This window comes from Candoia aspera, chromosome 8 (genome assembly GCF_035149785.1).
Source record: "Candoia aspera isolate rCanAsp1 chromosome 8, rCanAsp1.hap2, whole genome shotgun sequence".
NCBI classification, from domain to species: domain Eukaryota; kingdom Metazoa; phylum Chordata; class Lepidosauria; order Squamata; family Boidae; genus Candoia; species Candoia aspera.
Window position 1 is genome coordinate 27,575,044 of NC_086160.1, and position 23,399 is coordinate 27,598,442.

At 35.3% G+C, this 23,399-nt stretch overlaps 1 protein-coding gene across 1 annotated transcript in view; it reads left to right on the plus strand.

Moving 5' to 3' along the window:
• Nucleotides 1–1,853: 1,853 nt before the first annotated feature.
• The window catches only part of GLRA3 (glycine receptor alpha 3), a gene marked incomplete at its 5' end in the record, with an annotated part of 64,266 nt that continues 42,720 nt past the window's right edge, over nt 1,854–23,399 (plus strand). Inside the window, 2 exons of the mRNA XM_063310513.1 lie at nt 1,854–1,939; nt 18,863–18,990. Coding sequence (XP_063166583.1) covers nt 1,854–1,939; nt 18,863–18,990 — 214 coding nt within the window. The remainder of the gene's footprint in view (nt 1,940–18,862; nt 18,991–23,399) is intronic.

Here is a 23,399-nt window from a genome sequence, read left to right on the forward strand (position 1 = left end):
ATGATTAAAGTATATTGTAAAGCCTTGTTTTGTTCAAAGAGATTTTTTTTTTCATCTGCAGTGGATATTTTTAATCCTTCATTATCTGTTTAGTGTTACATGCTTAAAAAGAAAAGCAATCAGTACACCAAATCAAAATATGTGAAATGAAGCCAAGAATAAAATGAATTACTACTTATAGCACAGTTTCTAACACAGTATTTGGGGACTGCTGAATAATGCATATATAATGCAACACTACTTCTACAAAATAGAACCTCATTGTGTTTACATTAGAAATGCCATCATATGAGTTTTAAGTAATACTATGAAAAGTATCACTGAACACATTAGTCTGTTAGGAAAACAAGACAAATTAAATAGTTTTTTTTAAGTGTATAAAAGTTATCCAAATATGCTTTCACCTTTATTGTACTATGTGATTAAAAGTAGTAATAGTACTAATTTAATTTAGGTGGAATTTGTGGGTTTATACTTAAGTAATAGTTGATGGTTTCTTTAAAAATGATGTTTATATGTAAAAATAATGTTTACCTTATGTACTAATAGAGTGAAATTATAACTGGGATGCCATTTACAATATTATTCTAACAGTGGCTGCTTCACATTCAACCCTGAAGCAGTGCATAGGAAAAGGCATGCTCATTTTGTCATTTAGCTGACTCACCTGTGTGTGTGTGTGTGTGTGTGTGTGTGTGTGCAGGTAGATAAATAAAATAGAATATGCATCCTCAGAGAAGGCCATTTATGCTGCTTTATTGCTAGAGTAGTTATACTAATAATTTATTACTGAAAGCTTTACCATCTCCAGTGCATTCACAGAAAGAGAGGGAGGGAGACAGATAAAAAAGGGATACAATCCCCTTCTCTCCCAAAGTCTTTCAGTGACACTAAACACTGATGACAATTCTTCTCCTATGGCGCTCTAAGATCACACATCCCTTAGCCCCAAGATAGAGTTGCCTCACCACAGATTTCTTTCAGGCTTATATATCTAAACCTTTGATATAAACTTCGAGACAAATGGTTCTCAGAGTAACCAGTTTCTATATCTGCATATTAGCCATGAACATCTTCTATCCCTGAAAACTGAAAAGCTATCTCTTTCAGAAGTCTTTCTTCCCACAGGCTCTTTGTCCCTTTTGGTAGTTCTGTTCTTCCTCTAATCCAACTCTTTGACGAGACTTCTCTGTCTCCTCTTTTTTGCTAAAGGATACCCCTTTTGCGGGGATCCCTGTCCGTCAGTACCCATTTTGCCCCTCCCCCGCCCTCACTTTTGCATGTCTCTCTCTTGCTCTTCAGTAAAACAGCTCTGGCTCAGCCTTCTGTCAGTCTGGGAACTCCCCGACTGGCTGGGGGAAGTCCACTGTTTTGATTCTGTCTCCGCCTCCTTCCCTTCCCTTTCTAGCCTTGCTGTTGCCAGTGTTCAGGAATGTGGCGAATTGGCTTCTGGACAGAGAAGGAAAGAAGGGACAGAGGAAAACCTCAAAGTAGGTCTACTTTGCTGCGGCTTGCCTTTTCCCGATGCCCTTCTTCGGCTGCCTGGTCTTGCCCTCTGGGATTAGCCTCTCTCTTTAAATGCACAGTACAAACCTTGGCGAGCTGGTTGCCAACAACAACCCCAAAATGCACGACATCCCAGACGCCGGCGAATAGACCACCCTGGGAAAAGACGTCCTCGGTTTATACAGGTGCTGTCGATTGTCAGGGAGCTCTCCAGGGTTCTGAAAACTCGGCAGCTTCTCCAGCCGGAGTTCTCTTTCCGAACTCTCCAATCCTTCAGGAGATCCCCCCCTCCCCGTTTTTTGGATTCGCTTATGACTCGGACACGTTCTTTTGGGAGGAGGTTGTAAATACCTCTCCATACCATGGCCCAGATTAGATACCTGCGTGCTGCTGTCTCAGGATTCTATCTCTGGGAAGCTGCGGTGCTGCTCAGGTGAGTCTCCTTAATATCACCAGGTATGCTTTGGCTGATGTAAATGCTTGAGAAAAAAAGTAGGATGGTAGACTGAGCTGTAAAAATGCTTCTTTAATCCAATATCCCATAGACATTGTTTAGCAGAATGACTTGGTAGACACTGCAATACTGTTTTGTCTTAATCTCTTGCCCTAATATTTGGTTTGTTTGTTGGTAGTCCAATTGTTCTATCCTTGATTCAGATACCCTTATCTTTCCTGCATAAAACTCTCTATTCTCTTAAGGATCACTGCTTCACATTGTGTGTGTGTGTGGTGGTAGGGGGACCAACCCAAATGGAGCAAGGCATGACAAATATTCAAAAGAGACATAACTTTCATTCTCATATTCTTAGTCAGTATAACAAAAATATGAGTGTCAATCAGTACTCAAGGACTGATATTTGATACCAATGTCTAAATATTGTATATCCTGCAGTTTAAACTACATGATATACTGTTTTGATGAATATATAAGAATTACGGTGTCTCCCCCTAGACTGCCCTTCAAATTTACTTCACATAGAATAAATAAAACAAGAATAATTTTAATAAAAATATTTTGGGACATAAGACAATAATAACAAAATACAATTGAAGTTTCCCCATAAATCTTTTTTTTCCTATAAATATCTTCCCCAAACTGAGACATGATAGAACATAATACAAAAGCTTCCTTTTCATATTTGAATATATTATTAACTCTATTAGGTATCTTTAAATTTCTTGTGACTGACACCACAGTCATTTTAAACTAAGGTGTTTGGATTTAATTTTATTAAAATGAAATGGGACAAATTGGATTTTTTTAAAGGTTACCTTAAGTAATTTATGGAGGTATTACTGACCAATACAGCTCAAACATTACATTGTAAATGTTCAGTGATACGTAGGGTTTACAAATCATGCAGTATAAGGAATATCTTCCATGAAAATTATGTGCCATGCTGAGTTCTAGTTATTATTAATAATTTTACCAAGATACATGAAATATGAGTCTGTTGTGATGCTTTGTTTTCAAGAACTGATATATCTTGCATAACATATATGCATGGGTTACTGAAAGGAACATAATGGAAACTAAATAATAGTCTCTAACATGTACAAAAAATATAAATCGTGGCCAGTGGTAAGCCCTTTTAACAGGTACTCTTAACACTGAAAATTATTAGATTTTCACATACTGGGAGAGAAAAAACCTTCACATATGCTAATGCAAACAATGCAAATTATATACTTCTGTTAAAAAACCTGAACTGAAAAGTGTGTATTTAAATGTTTTCAGTCAAAAAGTTAAAAGTATAGTAATGATATCTGTAAAAGTGTTTCTGATTGCAAAAAGACTCCTCTGGTTGGATAGATGATTCTGTCCCTGAATGACAGCCAAAAATAAGAGAGTATGTCTCAAAGTGAGCATGTAATGATTTAGTTTCCTTGTATGGACTATGCAATGGTTTTTACTTTGATACATCTGTTGTCATTTAAACACTTCTACAACCAATTGACTTGTGTTTTATGTAAAAATGAGAAGGAAATAATATATTCTAAAAACAGTCCTGTTTATACTGTTTATTTGCATAGTGAAATAATCTTGTGGCTGTTTACCAAACATTACTAATCCTTATTGATGTCTTTAGATCCAGAAGTGTTCATTCTATATATTCTGATATTTAAGCAATAATTATATAGAACAAAATAAGATAAAACATGGCCCGTATATATAGTGGGGAGGAGCGGGAACAGTTTATACAAAACTGCAACAACAGCAACAACAAAAAATCAAGTGATAGCATTGGGTATACATAAGCAAGCCTTAGGGATGGAAATGTTATGAGCTTTTCCCTCTTATAATTTGGGAGCTTAATTGAAATAGTTATTTTTTAATCTTTGGCACTAAATTGTGTGGTATTATTTTTATTATAGCTATTATAAGTTTTAATATAATTTATCCAAATGGGGTATGCAACCTGCTCAGAGTAAGTTTCCATACCCATAGCCCTGTAAGTAAACAAATAAAATAAATGTTTATACAGAAATATCTAATGGCTTATTCACTCAACTAGTGTGTGGTAACTTGATAGTGCTCAATAAAAGATACTTGAAAAACAACATCAGCATCATCAAAGCATGCAGAAGTGAAGGAAATATCATAGTACTGCATTACAAGGTTTTTGTAAATCACTACAGTAAAAGATTGTTAAGACAAATAAGAACCCACAATGAAATGTTTTCAGTCAAAAATTTAAAAATATAGTACATGTTGCTTCTGTGCAGGATTCCAGCTACTCTGCAATCTTTCCACTCTGTTATGTTTTGTTTTGAATTCTATTTTAAAGGCTTTTTAGTAATTAGGATAGACAGTCATGCCCAATATCTGTTATATTAATAGTATTGATATTTCTATTGATTCTTTGCATTTTTTTCTTCTCAGAAAATATCATGGGGAGGGCATCAAAAGGTATGGATACAAGTCTATTTTAGTGCACTCAGAGCTTCTAAAGAGCTCGTCTATAGCAATCCAGACAATCAGATAAAACATTCCTCCACAGTGATATGTGGGACCACAGGTTAATGTTCAGAGTAATTTTCAGGTTCTTCTAACTGTTGCACCGCTCCATATGTTGCTGAATTGCACTTATAGAATGCATCATCACTAGTCATGCTGGTTGTAGTTGTAGTTCGAGCTGTAGTTCAGCAATATCTGTAGTGTCACAGGTTCCTTGCCTCTAGTTTGTGGAAGAGAAGTTTCTTAACCTTATATTTCTACCTAGAATCCTAAATCCCCTCTCCCTATGATGTTCAGACTGTTTTGGACTTCAGGGATTTAATAGCTCCTCCTGTATAGCTGCCCTTAATATGTGAATACGCTAGCAATTATGCAGGAATGACTGGTTTTCTCTGACTGGTCTGTTTCACTACTGGGCTAAAATAGACAACATACTGAATTAATCTATTGGATGAGATCCTAAACTACATTAGTCACCCATTAATTTCATCAAAATTGATATAATTAATTAGTTATGTTTAACTTTATTTCAATGGAACCAAAAGTGTGAGTAACATTATTTAAATACAATCTGTACTATATATGTTAAGAATTTCTAATCAGTGGTTTTTGAATGAAGAACAGGCTGGTACATCACAGTAAAAATGCTGGTATTGCCAATATTCTTCATATAAATATATTATTCCCCTTATCTTACCCACAATATTTGTATGGGTGTTATAGAATACAATAATATTGTCATTTAACATGCAATGCTGCTTTCTTATCATGACTTGACAATGCCTTTCCTGTGTGTTGCAGTAAATAATCATCATTTTTTCTCTGCTCAAAACTGTCAGGCTAGAGCTATTTTTTGATCCTGAAGCCAAGAGTCAAGAAACGATGTACAAAACCTCTTTATTCATTTCATGTTCTATTCATTTTGATGTTTTTTTTTAGATTGCATTCTTTTCTCTGAAGGTTGGCATCCTAAAAAAACATAGATGATAGTATAACTGATTTCATGATAGAATGGTGCTGCTCTGTGTCCATACATGAATGCGAAGATCTCTGTTCAAACTGATGAGTACTATAGATCAAAGAAGATATATTCATGTTCATAGAGAGAACTGACTCTGTTAAACTTTTGTGTCAAACACTTGATATTTTCACTTTCCATGCCACTCTAAAGGTCTTATGACATTAATAGTTATATGGTGTATTTTCATTCATAGCATGCACAAAACCTGTCTTTCTGCTTGTTTACTTGTGGGAATAAATGGATCATTTAAAAAATTGACCTTCCTATATTGCATAGATTATAAGAGCATGTAGCCCATTATTATCCACCCTGACTGACTCACCTAAAGTGATTCACCTTAATAGGGACTGGTGGGACTACAGTAGGAATGTGGAGAGCATTTCATAGATGCTTTCTCAAAATATCTGCCCTGCGGGGAAGAACTTGAATGATGCTGGTCACACAATATTTATGTACCAGAAAGCAAACTTGTATGGACTTTCTACTCATCCTTCATCTCCTGTTTATCCCTACAATAAAGATGACATCAGAAATTGATGCTAGCTCCCTGCCTTTTCTCTGGGCACATTGGTACTCAGATATCATATTGCCACTCCTTTTGCAGCATTTCAAGGAGAAGCCTTTTGTAGGCCCTCTGTTCCATTTAGCATGAGCTGACTAACTCCATTTTTCAGGCAAGATGTATGTTGCCAACAACTTCCAGTATCTTTGTAAGGTATAAGAAATACATTTTTTTCTGTCAGTCATTTTTGAATCACCAGGCAACAATGAATATCCTCTAGATAATAAAGTAATCTTTAAAATATATTAATTGAACAAAAAAAGAGCCAGAGCCAGGCATGGGGGTTTCCTAAAACAGAGCATCTTTTTGCATGAAATGCCAAAGAAAACTATAAAATACCTCCAGATCCTCTGTATTATGAAATCAAGCATAAAAATGTAGAAATAACTTTTGAAGTCTTCTTTCCTTGAGGTTTAGAAAGCAGGAGTGATCATTCTTCTCCATTCGTCATGGTAATATCCTAATAAATTCTTTATGACTATTTGTATTGGTTTGTTTCATGTTCTGTTAAAATGATTCAAAAGGGATGCCTGCCTGCCTGATATTTGCATGTGCTGCTTTTGTATTTAAAGGAACTAGCTGGTTTAACCATTATAGGTGGCAGCTGTATTTCTATACATAGATTATTTACTGCCGGAGTTTCCAGATACAGACTCTCTGTCAATCATTACTACTGAAACTAAGGATCTGTAAAATCTGTAAAATGAGGAACATGGTCTCCCATAATATGCTATAGTCATGCAATTTTCTACTTGTAATTACTATATGTAAACAGCCTCTTACTCACTTTGAAAGTCTCTTAGGTTTTTTGAATAACCCCGTTCAAAACTTTCATGGATTGTAAAACTTGTTTGATACAATTTGTCCTCCACTTTCTACCTCTTTTTCATTACCCTGTAGGAGGAACTCAGGATAGCAGTCAGTGGGAAGCTCCAGTGAACACAGGAAAGCTTAGTGGGCCTTTATGTGCATTATGTTCCAAGCATCTATCCCAACAGGATTCTAAAAAGCCCAGAAACTCAGCACTATGTACTAATACTGTTGATGAAAGTAGAAGTTTCTTGCTGACTGGGTCTTAAGATTTCCAGACAGTTCTTTTCTATGCCCTGCCAATATTTGAGCTGCATTAATAGCCTGGGGAAAATAGTATTCTTGAGAACACATATATCCTTTGGAACTCTTCCTGTCTAAGGACCCATCTAACCTCCTTAATCTTGATCTTTGTTAATAGGCAAAAATGTACCATATAACTCATTCATTGATTTCATTTATTGAGCTTCCCAATTTGGTCTTATATTGGACTATGAGAAAGGGCCAATAGAGGCAGGATGAGTCAGGATTTCCAAATTCTAAATTTACAAGTACAATTTGTCTTTACTTAAAATAAAGTTTTAGGTGTAGAATTTCAAATGAAAAAATAAGCAAGGTATTTTTATAAGAAACTATAATGAAGCCTATAAAGTTATTTCTAGAAGACAAATTAAAATTGGCTTTCTATTTATACTTCACACCCCATGCTTATTTTCTCACTGCCAGCCACACATAATATGCCAATCAAACTGAGGTGAACAACAAGTAGAAGGAAGTCATACTGGGGATATTAATGTTACTCTGCACAAAGTCTATCTACAAGTTAAACCAAATAACAAGAACTGGAAGCTGAGAACTCCCAGCTTTTCTTAATTGTTACTGGATTTTGGAATTGTTAGTTATCCTTTTTTTAAAAAAAAATGCAAATTAAGTAATTGAGTCAGGTGTGCATACATATCACTATAGTATATATGCTTTAATAGAAAATACATACAACAGTGAAATAATCATATACAGGGTTTTTTATTCCATTATTAATTATTCTAAAAATGTCTGTTTTAACACTAGAATGTATGCAGAAGGGATACGCTATGTGCCTTTGATAACTGTACCATTATCAATTATCTGTATAATTATCTCATAGTCCACTTTATGAATAATTCAATACAGTTTAGGAATTGAAAAACATATATCCCACATATGTAAAAGTAAATTGTTATTTCAAATTCAGAAAGGTAATAATAAAGTGGCAGCAAAGAAGAACAGTATTCCGTTTTGCAAAAGGTTATTCAGCCATAGATTTGTAAAATATAACCTGCCCACCTTACAACATAGGCAACCAGGAATGTCGTTAAGATAATGAAATCTACATTGTGATGTCATAATGCAAGTTCTACTCATGGAACACATATGTGTCCTGACGTAGGTACAACATGATGAACCATTTGTTATTTGTCTCCATCCCCATTAAAGTTCAAGGACAGATACAAATATATATTCAGCCTCAGAACTGACATACTCTTTAATATGCATTCGTCCCATTCTTAAGTCAACAGAAAATTATTATGACATCAATCACACTGTCCTAACAGCCAGGAACCACGTTGAGACAAGGAACTGGTCTCTAATGTTTTATTGCTTGTACATAACAGGAATCCTAACAAACTGAAGAAGTGTGGGAAAAACCCAGACATATAAACCCCAAAGGGTTAAGGCGGTCCCGATCTGTGTCTCTTTGAATGGCTGCCCAATTCCTCAGTGCTACGCATGCGCTTAACAGTCTGGATGGGAGCCTCCTGCTCGCCATCCTTACTCATGACACACACTTTCTCCAGAACCAAACTTTACTGTACCAGCAATGAAGCCAAGCAGTGGTGTTGTCATTACTATTTTTAAGGTAAGACACAATTGGGCAGTGATTGGTGGATTCTATGCCACCTTTTCTCCTACCACCCAGCATTACCTATCAGCAGGATCAACACCTATCACTCTCCAGAATTTGTGGTGGAATAGGGCTTGAAGAATTCTGGATTCTGTTATTTTGTGGGGAGGGTTATGCCACAGAATTTTCAGTAATTTGAGATCAAAAATCTTATTGTGGGAAACCAATAACCCAAATCACAATTACAACACACCCACCTACCCACTCCCACAACCAAGTAATAAAGTCCTTCTCAGGATCCCCACTTTGACATTGAACAAACAAACAAAAGTTCTTCAGAGTATTGGATTATAAAAACAAACAAATAAATACACAAAAGAGGTTTTGCAAGCCAGGTGACTGGCACTGGTTTTGTTTATAGCCAGATTTAGAATGAGAACAGAATGGCTGTTGCTTAGTCTCGGGCTTAATTCCTGGCCTGCCCAGTGATGCCTGGGAAAATCTCCTGGCTAAAACTTACTTAGGGAGGGACCAGGGGTCTAGCTCACTAGAAGTCCACATCCTTTTCTCCAATTCTAGCAAAGAGGATCCTTTTCCTGACCAGGAACTTTCCAGTCTTGTTTTTTCTTGCATGCAAACACACACACACACACACACCGTTTGAGTTTTCTGTTAATTGAGTCATGGCCACTGAAGACAAGATAAATATGATGGTCACCTATGAGGATGATTAGAATGGTAAGAGACCTAAAGATAAGTTTGTGTAGGCAGGAGATAGAGCAGACTTTTTCCCAGTAATGTCAAAAGACCAGGTTGGAAATTGCAAAGAAATATGGGCTCAATATTAAGAAACATTTTATGATGGCAATAAAAGAGACTATTTGGGGAAATGATGAACAATCCCGACAGTCTTTAAGCAGAGATTAGCAATCTGTCTGTCAGGAACACTGCATTTATATCTTAACTTCTCTTGTGCTGATTGGGTTACCTTATTCCCTCCCCCAACCTAAAGTGGGAAAAAAGGATAGCTGCCTCAGAGCAGTTCTCTTGACCTTTAACCTTTCTTAAAGCTGCACTGAACAGTAGTAGATCCCTGATATTGCCTGCAGACTCTGTGAAAGGAAATGCCTTCATCATCTTGATGAGGAAAAGATCTATTTTATGTTAGACCAGTGATTACCACTTCTCCAAGGTCTAGCAAGATGCTTGTTTAACTTAATGTTTGTAGAAGAGAAAGGTTCCCACTTATACTTCACTGTCCAATGGTTTAATATCTATTCTGAAAAACTCTTTGATTATAAATATTTTGACTTGTTCATATAAGATGCAGGAGAGCTTACAAGCTTTGCAGTATACATTTTACAATAATTACAAACAGCTTAAGTACTACCAAATAAAAATATTTTGTGCATGGCTTTGTTTTACCATTTCTTTCAGTAAGATGTCTAGGGAACAAAAGTGGCAAATATGATGAATATCTTTATAAATGGGAATGTCTGACTTAAAAATACATATATGCCATTTTGTTTTTCCAGTAAATAAGGTATTTCCCCAGTTTTTTTATATACTACCATAATGACATAAAAGCCGTTTCTACCTTTAATACAGTAAAATATACTGTAGATGTTGAAGTATTTTCACATGATAAATAAATAATTATGTCTAATTTTGCACAGGCAGCCCAACTCCATAACTCTCCTATCATAAACATCAATTACATGGAACCATTCAGGCCATTGATTTTAAATGCATGTATAGTGCAAGAATCCCAGTTAAAGGATTGCAGACCAAAAGCAATTTAGCCTCTGCTTGAACACATCCACTGACAAGGAACCCATCACCACTCTGGCTCATTGGTTTTACTATTAAAATACACACTGATTTCTGGTAATTTTCCCATCATTTTCAAGGTCCTTACAAATTTATTTATGATTTGCTCCAGAATCTTTCCCAGTCTTAATATCAGACTGATTAGTCTGTAATTTGCTGGAACTTCCCTTTTTGCAAATAGGGGCAACGTTTGTTGTCCTCCGCTACAAAATAGTGCTTTTTTCCACCTTTTGACATAGAAAGTAATAGGATCATGTTGTAACTAGAAGTTTGTGGATTATGTGGTAGAATACTGGGTTCCAACACAATTAAATACAGCTCAACCAAACATGTTAATTCTCCTCACATATATTTGTTAACCTGAAAATGTAATTGAGCTAGAATAAATTGTATAGCAATTGCGCACTAAGGTGTTTTTATTGCACCAAGTAGTTAGCCAAGTAGTTAACATAACCTGGTAAGACAGTCTTGTGTGAAAAAGAATATTTTTCCAGTAGCATGATTTTCAGATTCAATACAAGAATATTTAGATTAAGAAAAAGAAGCCTCCTAAGTACTACAAAAAGATATAGAATCAAAGCATGGAATCCTTGGGTTTGGATTTAAATAGAAGTTAAAGGGACATTGACTTTACTGGGAATGTTAGACAGCAAAAAGCAGATGTTACAAATGTGTGTCTCAAAATGTGAGGATCAGTACGATTCCCTTCAGCATCTCAAAGAAACAAAGTATGGTTCCTTGATGTTAAGTTCTACACAGAGACATGTGGTACTTAAATCATTACATTTAAAATAAAATACAATAGCTTTACAGAGATCATGTAGTGTCTACTCTAAATGCTTATTCTAATGGTAAGGAGGGAGAGAGAGACAGAGAGTGTGTATTAATGTAAAAACTTAATCCATAAAGAGATCATAAATAGGTATAGAGGCCATAGGTTTCATGTTTTGGGATAAGAATACACTGGCCATATAATTGATTCAAATGAGTGAGACCATGTTTCAGGGAGGTGGTTGTTTATATTTCTGGAGGTTGGTTCTTTTTTTAAAAAAAAAAGTCTATGTAAGATATTCAGGGATCATAGAACAGCTTTTACTGAGTTTCCTATGTCAAATTGTAGAAAAGTGCCTTGAGAACCACATGTGGTCTAAGATTGTCTCCCTGTAATATACAGTGGATAAATTCCTATATTCACATTTTTTTAAAAAAGTGGCATAATAAGTTTTACTGTTAATTTGTTTATGAATAATGGTGATTGCTTACTAAAAATAATCCCAAAGTTAAAGTACATAAAAACAAAAACAATAAAACCAAATAAAAAGAATAACAGCAGCACTGAAAGAATGCAAAAAATATCTCACTTTGAATTGAAAAACTTACCTGGATAAACAAATTAGTTTTTGGTGGTGCTGGAATCTGTCAGGCTCAGTGTTGACTATAACTGAACAGGGAGGAAGTCTATACTGGAAAAACTCTTTTGGATTGCTGCATAACAAATTGCTTCCACATGTGCCACCATCAAGATGGGGCATCTAGTCGATCTTGATGGGAAAAATCCAATTATTGTTATTAAAACAAAGGAAAAATAGCTTTAGTTCAAATAGTCTAAAATTCTAGAATCAAATTCCATCAATCTTTTATTTCATAAGATTTATGTCTTGCTCTGCATTTCAAAATATTCAGTCCCATTCCATCATGGTTTCTGGAGTTTTTCAAGCAGTCTATACCATTTCCCAAATCTATAGATTTCTTTTCCTTTAAAAATATCAGATATACTTGGTTCTTAGTACTGCTGAATCCATTACATTTGTCCTACACTTACGATAATATAGCAAAGTCTACAATATGTGAATTTATTTCTTTATAGATACTGTTATATCATTATGTGTTCTACATGTGTGGCCTTGTATTTTTATTATTTCAAATGAAAATAACATTGTATAAGGAGAAAGTGCTCACTATTCCCACTCCAAGAATAGAGATTTTTCTTAGGCTTCCAGAAAGTTATAAAGCTTTCTCTCTATGTATCTCTGTATGTAGAAGTATTGGTATTCTGCTTTTCTGTTGATGAGGCTTTGAAACAGTTATACATAAAAAAAATTACATGCTCAGTGTAAATCCTGTTTACTGCACACGGGTTCCTCTAGCTGCTCTTGGCCACTACAAAGTAGTATACTGCTGGATTTACATGCCTTTTCTCTGAGCCAACATGCTTCTTCATCTTAAAGCTACCAGATCTGTGCTGCAAAACTCCAGACAGCCATTAAATGTCAATAAAAAAGCTGTAGATCTGGTAGCTTATTGCTTACATTTTTATTATTCAGTCACACTAAAGCTCCAAGCTAGGGGCTAGAATTGTACTAAATTTAATATTTAGTTTTTATTAGCTGTTTGTGCTTTAATGAACAATATTTAAATTTGTTGAAAGGACTAATTAAGCACAAATCATTCCATGCTGCTCAGGGAATAGGCATCTAGTACATACTGTGATGATGGGAAAAGTAAGAAAACATGCATTGCAGTGTCACAAGGCAAACCTTGGCCATTTGTACTTTCACTCCACTGTTACGTATACATACCTAAGTGATAGGTTTTGTATCATGACAAACTTTTACATATTTCATCATTGCTTCCCCATGTCCTCTGGATGCTTGTTATGTATGATGGAGAACAACTGGTTGAACCAAAACTAAATATGTTTACTTTTGTTAGTTCCTAGATGTTTTCTTCTGAAAGGAGTCTGGTTTATATGATTCAGTCCTTTTATTGGACTCAGGGACTTTTTCTTGTTGAGCCCCATATGTTCACTTGCTTTCTGTTCTAACTTTGGTAAATATTTTTAAACATTTCAGTAAAGCTTGTAAAACTTGGCAGCTTTTTCCTATTTGCATCTAACTATGGCATGAATAGGCCAAGTAATGTGTTTTTCTTTCATGTCCCCATGATATTGTCTTCATCTCATCTCCACTCATACCTGAGGCAACTTAAAGTCATACATAGTTGTTCTGGTGTTAAAGTAGTGTTCTCCCTTTAAAAAGACAAAAAGTCATGGGTGCAATCACAGTCAGGTGACCCCTAGGAAGTAGGATCATCCTGACACCTACTGGCCGGATACGGTATGGGCAGATCCCTCCTCTTCCTGGAATTGTCATACAGGGTCTTCTGCTTTGGGCAGCGGGAAAGTACCTGTTTTCCCATTCCTGCCAGATCACCAAGCCGATCCCAGGATCAGGATCAACCTGAATATCAGCTGACCAGCAGTAGCAATGGGAGACTTTTATAACAGAACTCTCCCTGTGTATGTCAAAAGTTGTTAGGGATGCTTTTGGAAACAGATTTATCATCTTCTGGAATAGCACAAAACCTTTTCTAAAGAGCCCAACTATGTGAACAAATAGAGAACAAAATTGCTTGTCCTAGAGATGGCACCAATACATTAAGCTTTGCTTAAGAATTTGCAAAGATGCAGGAAGACTTCTGGTGAGGACATGGTAAGATGGATATCTCTGACAGAGTGGAGATGGCATTGCAATGAGATCAGCAGCCAATGTCATTTTTTTTGGCTGGCCAAACTTCTCCAGATAAAGGAAAGATCATGAGATCACCTACATGTACTCCAGACAACTGGTCCTCATGAGTAAACTGCAGGAACTGAGGTTCCTCATGAGTGGAGTGGCTGGGAGTTGAGGGATTTCCATCTAAGTTAACACAACCTCAGTGTAGCCTTATGGACAAAACTCTGCTGATCCTCATTTCTTAATCACTTTTGGAAATTTGTTTTTAACTGCTTTTCAACTATTAAGAACCTTCCAATTGAGAAGTTTGATAACATGCACAGGATGACTTCACTTTAATCCTTAGTGAAAGAAGTTTTAAAGAGAAGTTTAAGGACATAAAAAATTCATAAGCGACAAAAGGGTGATTAGAATGTTGATTTTGGAAAGTTATAAACAGATTAAGGGTTCTGATAGATTTGAAACAAGATTTTGAAATTGATTGTGGGAATCTTACCCATGGGAAAATGCTGTTGTTTGGACTTTTTGAAAGAAAACATGGTAAGATGGGAATTTGAATATCAGTCACTAGAGGGAGCCAGAGCAATTAAAGATTACAATTAAAAGAGAAGAACATTTAATTTGACTTATTAATACAGAATGGAGCAAAATACATAGACATTAGATGCATTTGAAGTTATTTGTGAGCAGTGGACATAGAAGTTAATTTTAAAAATATCTCCATTATAGATAAATGGTTTTTAAGAGATGTTGTGAAAAAGGAACAAGTTTTGCTGGATGGGACTGGGTCTGATTTGAAAGTGGATCTGAAAATGTCAGGCTGCAAAAGAAAAAGAAGGATAGAAAAAGAAGCTATATTGGATATACAAATGAAACCAGCTGGTATCTTAATAACTGAAAGGGATTTACAAGTGGCAACCCAAAAGAGTGACTTGGATAATTTTCTTGTATTGGATTTACAAAAAAACATCTGTCAGAGTTTTGAAGGATGTTGTGAGAAGGGACAAAGAAAAAAGAAAAAGAAAACAAGCTCCAGGACATTATTCAAAGGGATTAAAGATTAAGATTGTAAAAAATAAAAGGAAGGAATCTAAAGTGGGTTTATTTGATCAAGGTTAAAGTAGATATGTTGGCCATTTCTGATAACCCTTAATGGACTTTTGCTGACCAAGACTAAATGACAAGGTTAGAAGGATCTGTTTATAGATATGAGATGAGATACAGGATAAAGAGATTTTTCATTGCATTTTAAGAGAAGGTGATAACTTGTTAAAATTGTTTGTTTGCTTGTTTATCATATTTATATAACCACCCATCTCACATAAAAATGACTCTGGGTGCCATACATCACTTAATCAGAAAACAATAAATACATAACAAACAGTCAGTCACAATTTAAAAAATAACCAGAAAAAGGGCCACAAAACAAGAGGGGATGATATTAACCACCGTAAGGGAGCCATCACAAAATTGCCCCAGCCCCCTGGGGCCCCCCAGGCCCGATGACATAGACAGATCTTGAGAGACTTGTGGAATGTCAAGAGGGATGGAGATAATCTCACTTCTGGGGGAAGAAGATACCACAAGGCAGGCACCACAGCAGAGAAGGCCTACCTCCTGGGACCCGCCAAATGTAATTCCCTGGCAGATGGGAGCCACAGCAGGCCTTCTCTGCCAGACCTGATGGGACACACAGATGTAATCGGGAGAGGCAGGCCCTCAGATAACCTTAAAGGTCAAAACCAACACCTTGAATTGGGCCAGGAAGCAAACTGGCAACCAGTGCAGCTCACAGAGCAGAGGTATATAACATGTACCACTCTAGGAGCACAGATATTGTGATGAAGGGGGAAGTTACTTCTTTATATATTTCTTTTCTTTTTCCTTGTTATATTTTTACCTGTTTTCTCTTTTTTTTTCACTTTCTCTTTTTTGTATTCTTTATTATTTTCTTATTTTCTGTAGTTTGTCTTAATTTTTATCTCTTTAACTATAATGCTAAATAAAATTATTATAAAAAAAAGAACTTGCAAAGATGAATATAACCATGCAAGGAACAAAAAATGCCAAACAAACAGGCAGGTTATGGAAAAGGCAGAGGGACATGAAATCAGATAGTTAATATAATGTAAAATTGCTGGGAGGAGCAAGAGAGTTTAAGAAGAGTTATATTTTTCTTTATTGATTATAACAAGGTCTTTGTGTAGATCATGCCTGAATGTGGACTATATAATGATGATCATGCTAGAACATCTTACTTTTCTTTTGAGAAACCTTTACAATGAATTAGAAGCTAAATAAGACTTGCATTTGGAGAAACAGAGAATTCAAAATAGAAAAAAGAGTGAAACAATGTTGTCTATTGTCACCATATCTGTGTAACTTTGTTTGTTTATTATTAGCAAGTAGAAACAGGCTTATGCAATGTGAGGAGAAGGTAGACTAGAAGTTTGAGGGAAGTAGATAAAGGGAAAAACAATGGAAAGGGACAGGACTTCCATCCACCTTCAGCAAAATAGCGGATATCGAGGATGAGTGAGATGGAAGGCATTTTACAATGGAAGCACCAGGAGCTGCACCTATGACATTTAGTTTACTAATTGTGTCAACTACACATAGTCACAGTTGCTAAAGAAGCATACACTTGCTAATGAGCAAGTTTCAAATTCCACAGTTCTAAGTTGCTAAGAGCTGCTCAGAAGTTTATTGCTGACTTTCTTTTAGCCCCTATATCCAGCTTCCATAGTCTTTGGTCATAGGTCTAGTTATTGATGATTTTTGCTTTGTATGTTACAGACAGTTTTCTGTTTGGGATTTCCTTTTCTTTTTATAATATATAGCATACTTTTGTTGGAATTATCAGGGGTCAACTCAGCATTGTCTCACAAGCATAGTAAGAGGGTTTATCTGGTAGGTGTGTCTCTATTGTGCTTGTAGGATGTCATGTGAGTCACCTGATTTCCTCTTCCTCCTCCTCCTTGAGTCTGTGGGATTCACAGTCTCCATTTTTACCTCGTGGGCAGACATGCAAGCAGGAAGGCTTGCAGCCCCCCCCCCCCTTTACCATCTTGCTTGCACACAGACTTTCTATTCCACATAGAAAGCCAAGAACCAGTGATGATTAAGTGCTTTCTACTATGAACCTGCCTGTATCCAGATCTACTGAATAAAGTAAGCTATCTCTATCTTTTCTCCATATAACTACAGTGTAAAGACTGAATTTATTTCTGAATGTAATTAAGCTTAATGTGCAAGTTCTCTTTTTGGTTCACGCTTCTACTCTGCAAGATTGCTGTTAGCTGCTTGGAGTTCTTTTATTAACATTTAAAAACTCCATCAACATTTCCCTTTTACTTTCTTACATAGGCACTTTGCATAGTTACACAAGGCTAATAGAAGATGAACAAGCTAAGGCTGTTAGATCTGAGCTGTAAAAATATAGAAGGATTACTAGATGGCAGCTAAAAATGACAACCTTCCTGTTAAGGTTAAAGGTGTATAGTGGCCGACTGAATTTTCATAAATATTAGGTTTATTTTTGTAATTTTGGTACTTTATGACAATGTTGAATATGGCAATCTTTAATATGTTATGATTGAATTCAAGCCATTTCACATTTTGCTGTATCCATTTATTCCTAAAATAAATGGAACTTGTGAAGAGCCAAATCCACACTGTAACTGAGTGTGTGTAGTGTAGTGGGAATTAAAAAACAAACTTTTTTTTTAAAGAATAGCTTTTTAAAACTAGTTAAAAAATAACATTATTCATGTTCTTTTCTATACATGTATATTTTCTGCACATAACTGCAACCACTCATCAAGAATAACCACAAAAAATTGATCTGTAAGAAGAATGCAGGTTGAATTGTTAGCTGTTAAATCTGCTACAGACATTTCAAATATCTCTACATCTTTCTGATGCCTTGATCTAAATTGGTATTTTTCAACTGTCTCATTATACTTAAGAATGCAATACTTGAACTTACTACTAATGCTTCATAATTATTTTCTCTCCAGCAACTCAAATAATTTTACAGGTTCAGAATACCAGACCCTGCCACATTAAAAAAATCTGCTGTTTTCTGAATCTATTAATCAACTGACTTCTTACATAAATATATGTAATTCTTGCTTAAAGCTTTTATAGACCTCAGCAGCTCTATGTAAGAGAAACATGAAACGCATGCCATTAGAGTTAATAGAACAAAATCTCATTTTACATATTAAAAACTATAAGATTAAAAGATTTATTTTTATAATGTAGATTCCTAAGGCCACCTAACTCAACAGTGATGCTGGGCAGAGTACGAATTAAAAAAAAAGAGTAGGTGAAACCAGAAAAGGTAAAAGATTTTCATAATGAGGAGAACAGACATAAACTAACTCAACATGGTTCAGCCCAGATAGACATTCAAAACCTGAGGAAAACTTCAGGTTTTCAAGATGTGTTTAAAGGACAGCAGAGCCAAGGATGTTCAAATCTCAGATGACCTAGGCACAAGTGACAACCTGCCCCTTGAATTGCACCTGAAAACTCATTGGTAACCTAAAAGTGTTACAGGGACATTTTTTTTTTCACAAAACAAGAATGAAAATGGTCAAAAAATACAGAAGAAAAATCCAGCACATGATAATTGTGGCTCTTTGGGGTTAGCTTTGAACCTGATACTGAACTGAAATGATAAAACCTTAAACTTGGCTTACAAAGATACAATTTCTGAGACCTGGAAATGTTGGTATGATTACACTATGATGAAAATTTTGCTTGCTTTTAGTTTGGTGGCCACCAAGGAAACTGACAGTGCAAGATCCCGTAGTATGCCAATGTCTCCTTCAGATTTTCTGGATAAATTAATGGGAAGAATGTCTGGCTATGATGCAAGAATCAGACCAAACTTCAAAGGTAATTTAACCTTCTGGGTTATTTATTTAATTCTAATGTTTTCATTTGTGCCAAAAGTTGCTTCTAAATTACTTTCTTAGAGAGTAAGTTTAGCTAATAATTTAGATTATTGCCTTGATTCTTCACATTTGACTAAAAAACTATTTCTATCCTTACTGAAATTGGGAAAGAATTTGCAAGGGAGAGGTTTAATTGAACAGGAAGCATATTTTTTATATTTTTTAAAGGAATACAGCTAATACTGAATTCAAAAAAAATGCTTAAGAAATTGTTTTTGAAAGGAGGGTTTGGATACATATGAAACTAGGATTTTTAAAACTATGTTAAATAAGCCATCATTTTTGTTCATCAATAAGACTAACTTGCTGAGGTAGGAACACACATTCTGTTAATCCAGCAACAATTTAATAACCAACATATTATTACAGTGTAAGCTGGGGCCCTTTGCAGCTATTAAAATCTATTTTTATAATTAAATTAACAACTTTTTTATATATTAGTAGTATGTAACACAACCAAAACGATGAATAGATATACAATGAAAACAAATGCATCATACTGAAATTAAAAATGAAATGTCTTTTATTTCTTTATTCCTTTTATAGACTCCAGGTGAATTCCTTTTTTTAAAAAAAATTCCTATGCATTTTTTTTTTATTTTCATTTTATTGACAACCATATTGTATTTTTCTAGAATTTCACATCCATTTTGTGAATTTATACGGTATTTATACCCATTATTATTATTGCTTTGATCTTTATCCTTATTGTGCTGGGTTCTATGTTGGTTTATAAAAAATCTAGATAAATAGATAAACTCTATAAATTTATTACATTTTGACTGATATGTACACTATCCAGAAAGCTGCATTATTGTTCAAAGCTGGAAGTACAATCTGTCATGGAAGGTCAAGATTGCATGGCATTTAAATCAAAAAAGGAAAGGTATTCCTAAAACTGATGCTAGAATAAGAAAATACAAGATTCCTTTGCATCCTGTAATCTCTGACAAAAAAATAAAATAACTTTCACATTGTTCTATGAATCATGTTCCAAACTGGTTTCAATCAGAATGGTCAAGTGTCCAAAAGCAGACTTATTGGGGCTAAGACCCCTGCTGCTAAAGAATGGAAATAAATCATGGTTTTTAAAATTAATTGTGGTAGAAAGGAAACTGGCAATTTTCTCTAACCAGCAAAGGGTATAAATTATTTAATAATCTAGTCCTTATATATGCAAGTGTGTTTATCATGCTAACTCTGGGGTTCCAATTTTTAATAGCTACATAGCAGGCAGTTAAATCATGCTTCCCTTTATGTTGAGAATGTAGTGTGGATGTGTGGATGAGAAGTGCTTCTATTGTTTAAAATATATAAGAGATGGAATACAAATAACATGAGTTTTTTCAGGATTTTTGGTTTCTTCGCACAAATCAAATCAAGTTTATTACAGCCCTAAGTGTCATGAGTAAGGATGGCGAGCAGGGGGCTCCCTTCCAGACTGTTAAGCGCATGCGTAGCACTGAGGAATTGGTGAGCCATTCCAAGAGGCACAGATTGGGACCGCCTTAACCTGCGGGGTTTATATGGCTGGGTTTTCCCACGTTTGTTCAGTTTATTAGGATTACTGTTATGTATTAGCAATAAAACATTAGAGACCAGTTCCCTGTCTCAGAGTGTTTCCTGGGAGTCAGGACACTAAGGCTAGATACAATCAAAGTATCTAGTAATAACAGTAATATATACAGTATATGTGCACACACACAATACACACACACACACACCACACACACACACACACACACACACACCCCACTGGTCTAGTGGTTAATGCGCTGGGCTATAAACCAGGAGACTTGTGAGTTCTAGTCCTGTCTTAGACATGAAAGACAGCTGGGTGACCTTGGGCCAGTCACTCTCTCTCAGCCCAACCCACCTCACGGGGTTGTTGTTGTTGGAAAAATAGGAGGAGGAAGGAGTATTAGGTATGCTCACCACCTTGTGTTATTTATAAAAAATAATAAAGGTGGGATTAAAATAAAATAAAATAATAAAATAAAATAAATACCCTCTATATACTCTATATGTACCATATATACAGTATATAACAGAAAAACAATAAGTATAAGATCTAAAAATAATTAAGAATAAAAATACTAAAATAAATCAAAATAAAATACTTTTTAAAGAAAGCCTAAACCTAAGCAATGGTGCACAAAACTGGGCAATGTGGGAGGATATTTTCGAGTCCTTGTAGCATTAAATAGAAATCACACTCCCTACCTGGAAATTTCTTCAAAATCGGATATATAAGGGTCTGTCTAGTGTCTTATATAGGGAACAGTATAACAACATATGGCTTAGATTTTCTATTGAGCCCTTACCACATGGACATAACCAAAGGTGCAAGAATACCCTTAAGACGTCCAAAAAGGGACGTCTGAGGGCAGACAGTCCAGCCTGGCTAAGGTTTTCTCCCTCATACTTGCTTTTACTGTGCTGTCGTTAGTGGATAAAGTAAAATGGAGAAAAAGAATTGCATAGACCCAGAATGCAATAGGAGAAATTATGTGGAGGTACTTAAGGGCCTTAAAGGAATGCTCCAAGCCTATTGGAGTCTCATAAAGACTTTGATAGAATCAACATCAAATATGAGAAGGTGGAAATAATTTAACTAAGACTATACATTTGTGGGCAGGCTGATCTACTTCAGCATGCTTCCTTACATATAAATCCTAATTACAAAGAGAATATAGCTTTCCAAATACACTAGAAGAGAAAAGAAGAATAGGGAAGAGAAATATAGGAAAACAATATTTTGAAATCTTCACACAGAAGAAAGCAGAAGTTAGAAATACCTAAGGCGACCGAATATTTTTACTGTGTGTCTACAGTTCAGATAACAAATAACTATTTGACTTAAGCAGTGTGGTCTAGCATGCCAAAATGATTTTAAATTTCTTTAAACAATTCCTTATGATGATTAGATCATAAGGCTTAGAATTGAACTAAACTGCTTCATATGAAGACCAACTCAGCAAATCACACAATTACTGTGGATACACGATACGTAACAATGGGAGTACCCATGTGCTGCTGTAGTGATCCTCAGACTATTAGATAATAAGTTGGGATGCACATGAACTTCCACAATTACTTAAGATGAAAGATACTTCTAATATTGCTTTATAATTTCAGATCTGTATTATCTTCTTAACTACTTTTATTTCCCTACACTGCCTCTGCCATGACATAAGCTGTTATTTATTTATCATTGTTATCTCATCAGCACATAAACTTCCAAACCAATCTAATGTAAACCTGAACAGAAGATTATTTCGAGCAAATAATTTCCCCTACATTTCTTTGTGCTTTTAAAAACATCTCAGAGAGGAGGATATTAACAGAAAGCTTAAGTCTTAGTGATTCATTTAGTGATTGGATTCTGGAGCTTAGAATATACACCGTACAATCACCCCAATCTACTATATTACAATGTGGAATGGGACAGACATTTACCCATTAGTGGATTTTGCAACATCAAAAAAGTCAGGACATTGTTCGATTTTTGGGGGGTGATTTTTTTTTAAAAAATTATTCTAATTTGAAAATTCTGTGTCCCTATTCTTGTGGCACAATTGGCCAATATTCCAATTGGTTACGGAGTTTGATCTATAAAATTCTATTCAAATTAGCCAACTACAAAGGGCAAGCTTCTTGTTGAAGGTTTGTGCTGGTTTGCAATTACCATAAGAGCTAGTATTGCCAAATATCTTTGGGGGCTGTACAGCAAAACAAACTTTCAAAAGATAAATCTAGGAAGTCTTCCTGCTTTTCAAATTTAGAAACAAATATATGTTATATGTAAAAGATGTCTGTTGCATGTATCCCACGTACTGAAGTAATATTTGGATTTCATCACTCTAAATCCCTCTCAAGTTTATCAAGGGCCTTAGAAGCTTTGTAAATTCTTCACAGATTCTGAAATATAGGGGTGGAAAAATTCAAAAATCCCCTGACTTTTCATGTAAGAAAACACCAGAGTGAATGGATAAAAAGGAAGGTTTACTTTGTGAGTAATAACCATCACTTCCAAACAGAAAGAGGATTTTTTTCTGGGTTTCCAGTTGCAAATTAAATAAAATAATGACATGTTTCATTCCCTTTTCTCTTCTCCTTCCTAGTTCTTTTTGTTTTGGACCATCACTGCTAACCATGTATTCTGAAGGTTTGGGACTTTTCTTATTTTTAGCAGTAGTGGATGTGTATATGTAATTTGGATCAGAGTTCTTTGGAATTGAGTGGCTAATACATTTACAACAACAACAGCAACAACAACGACAGCATATACTACTACTTACAGGCAAACACCACAAACGAAGTAATGTACAGAATATATCATGCTCCAGT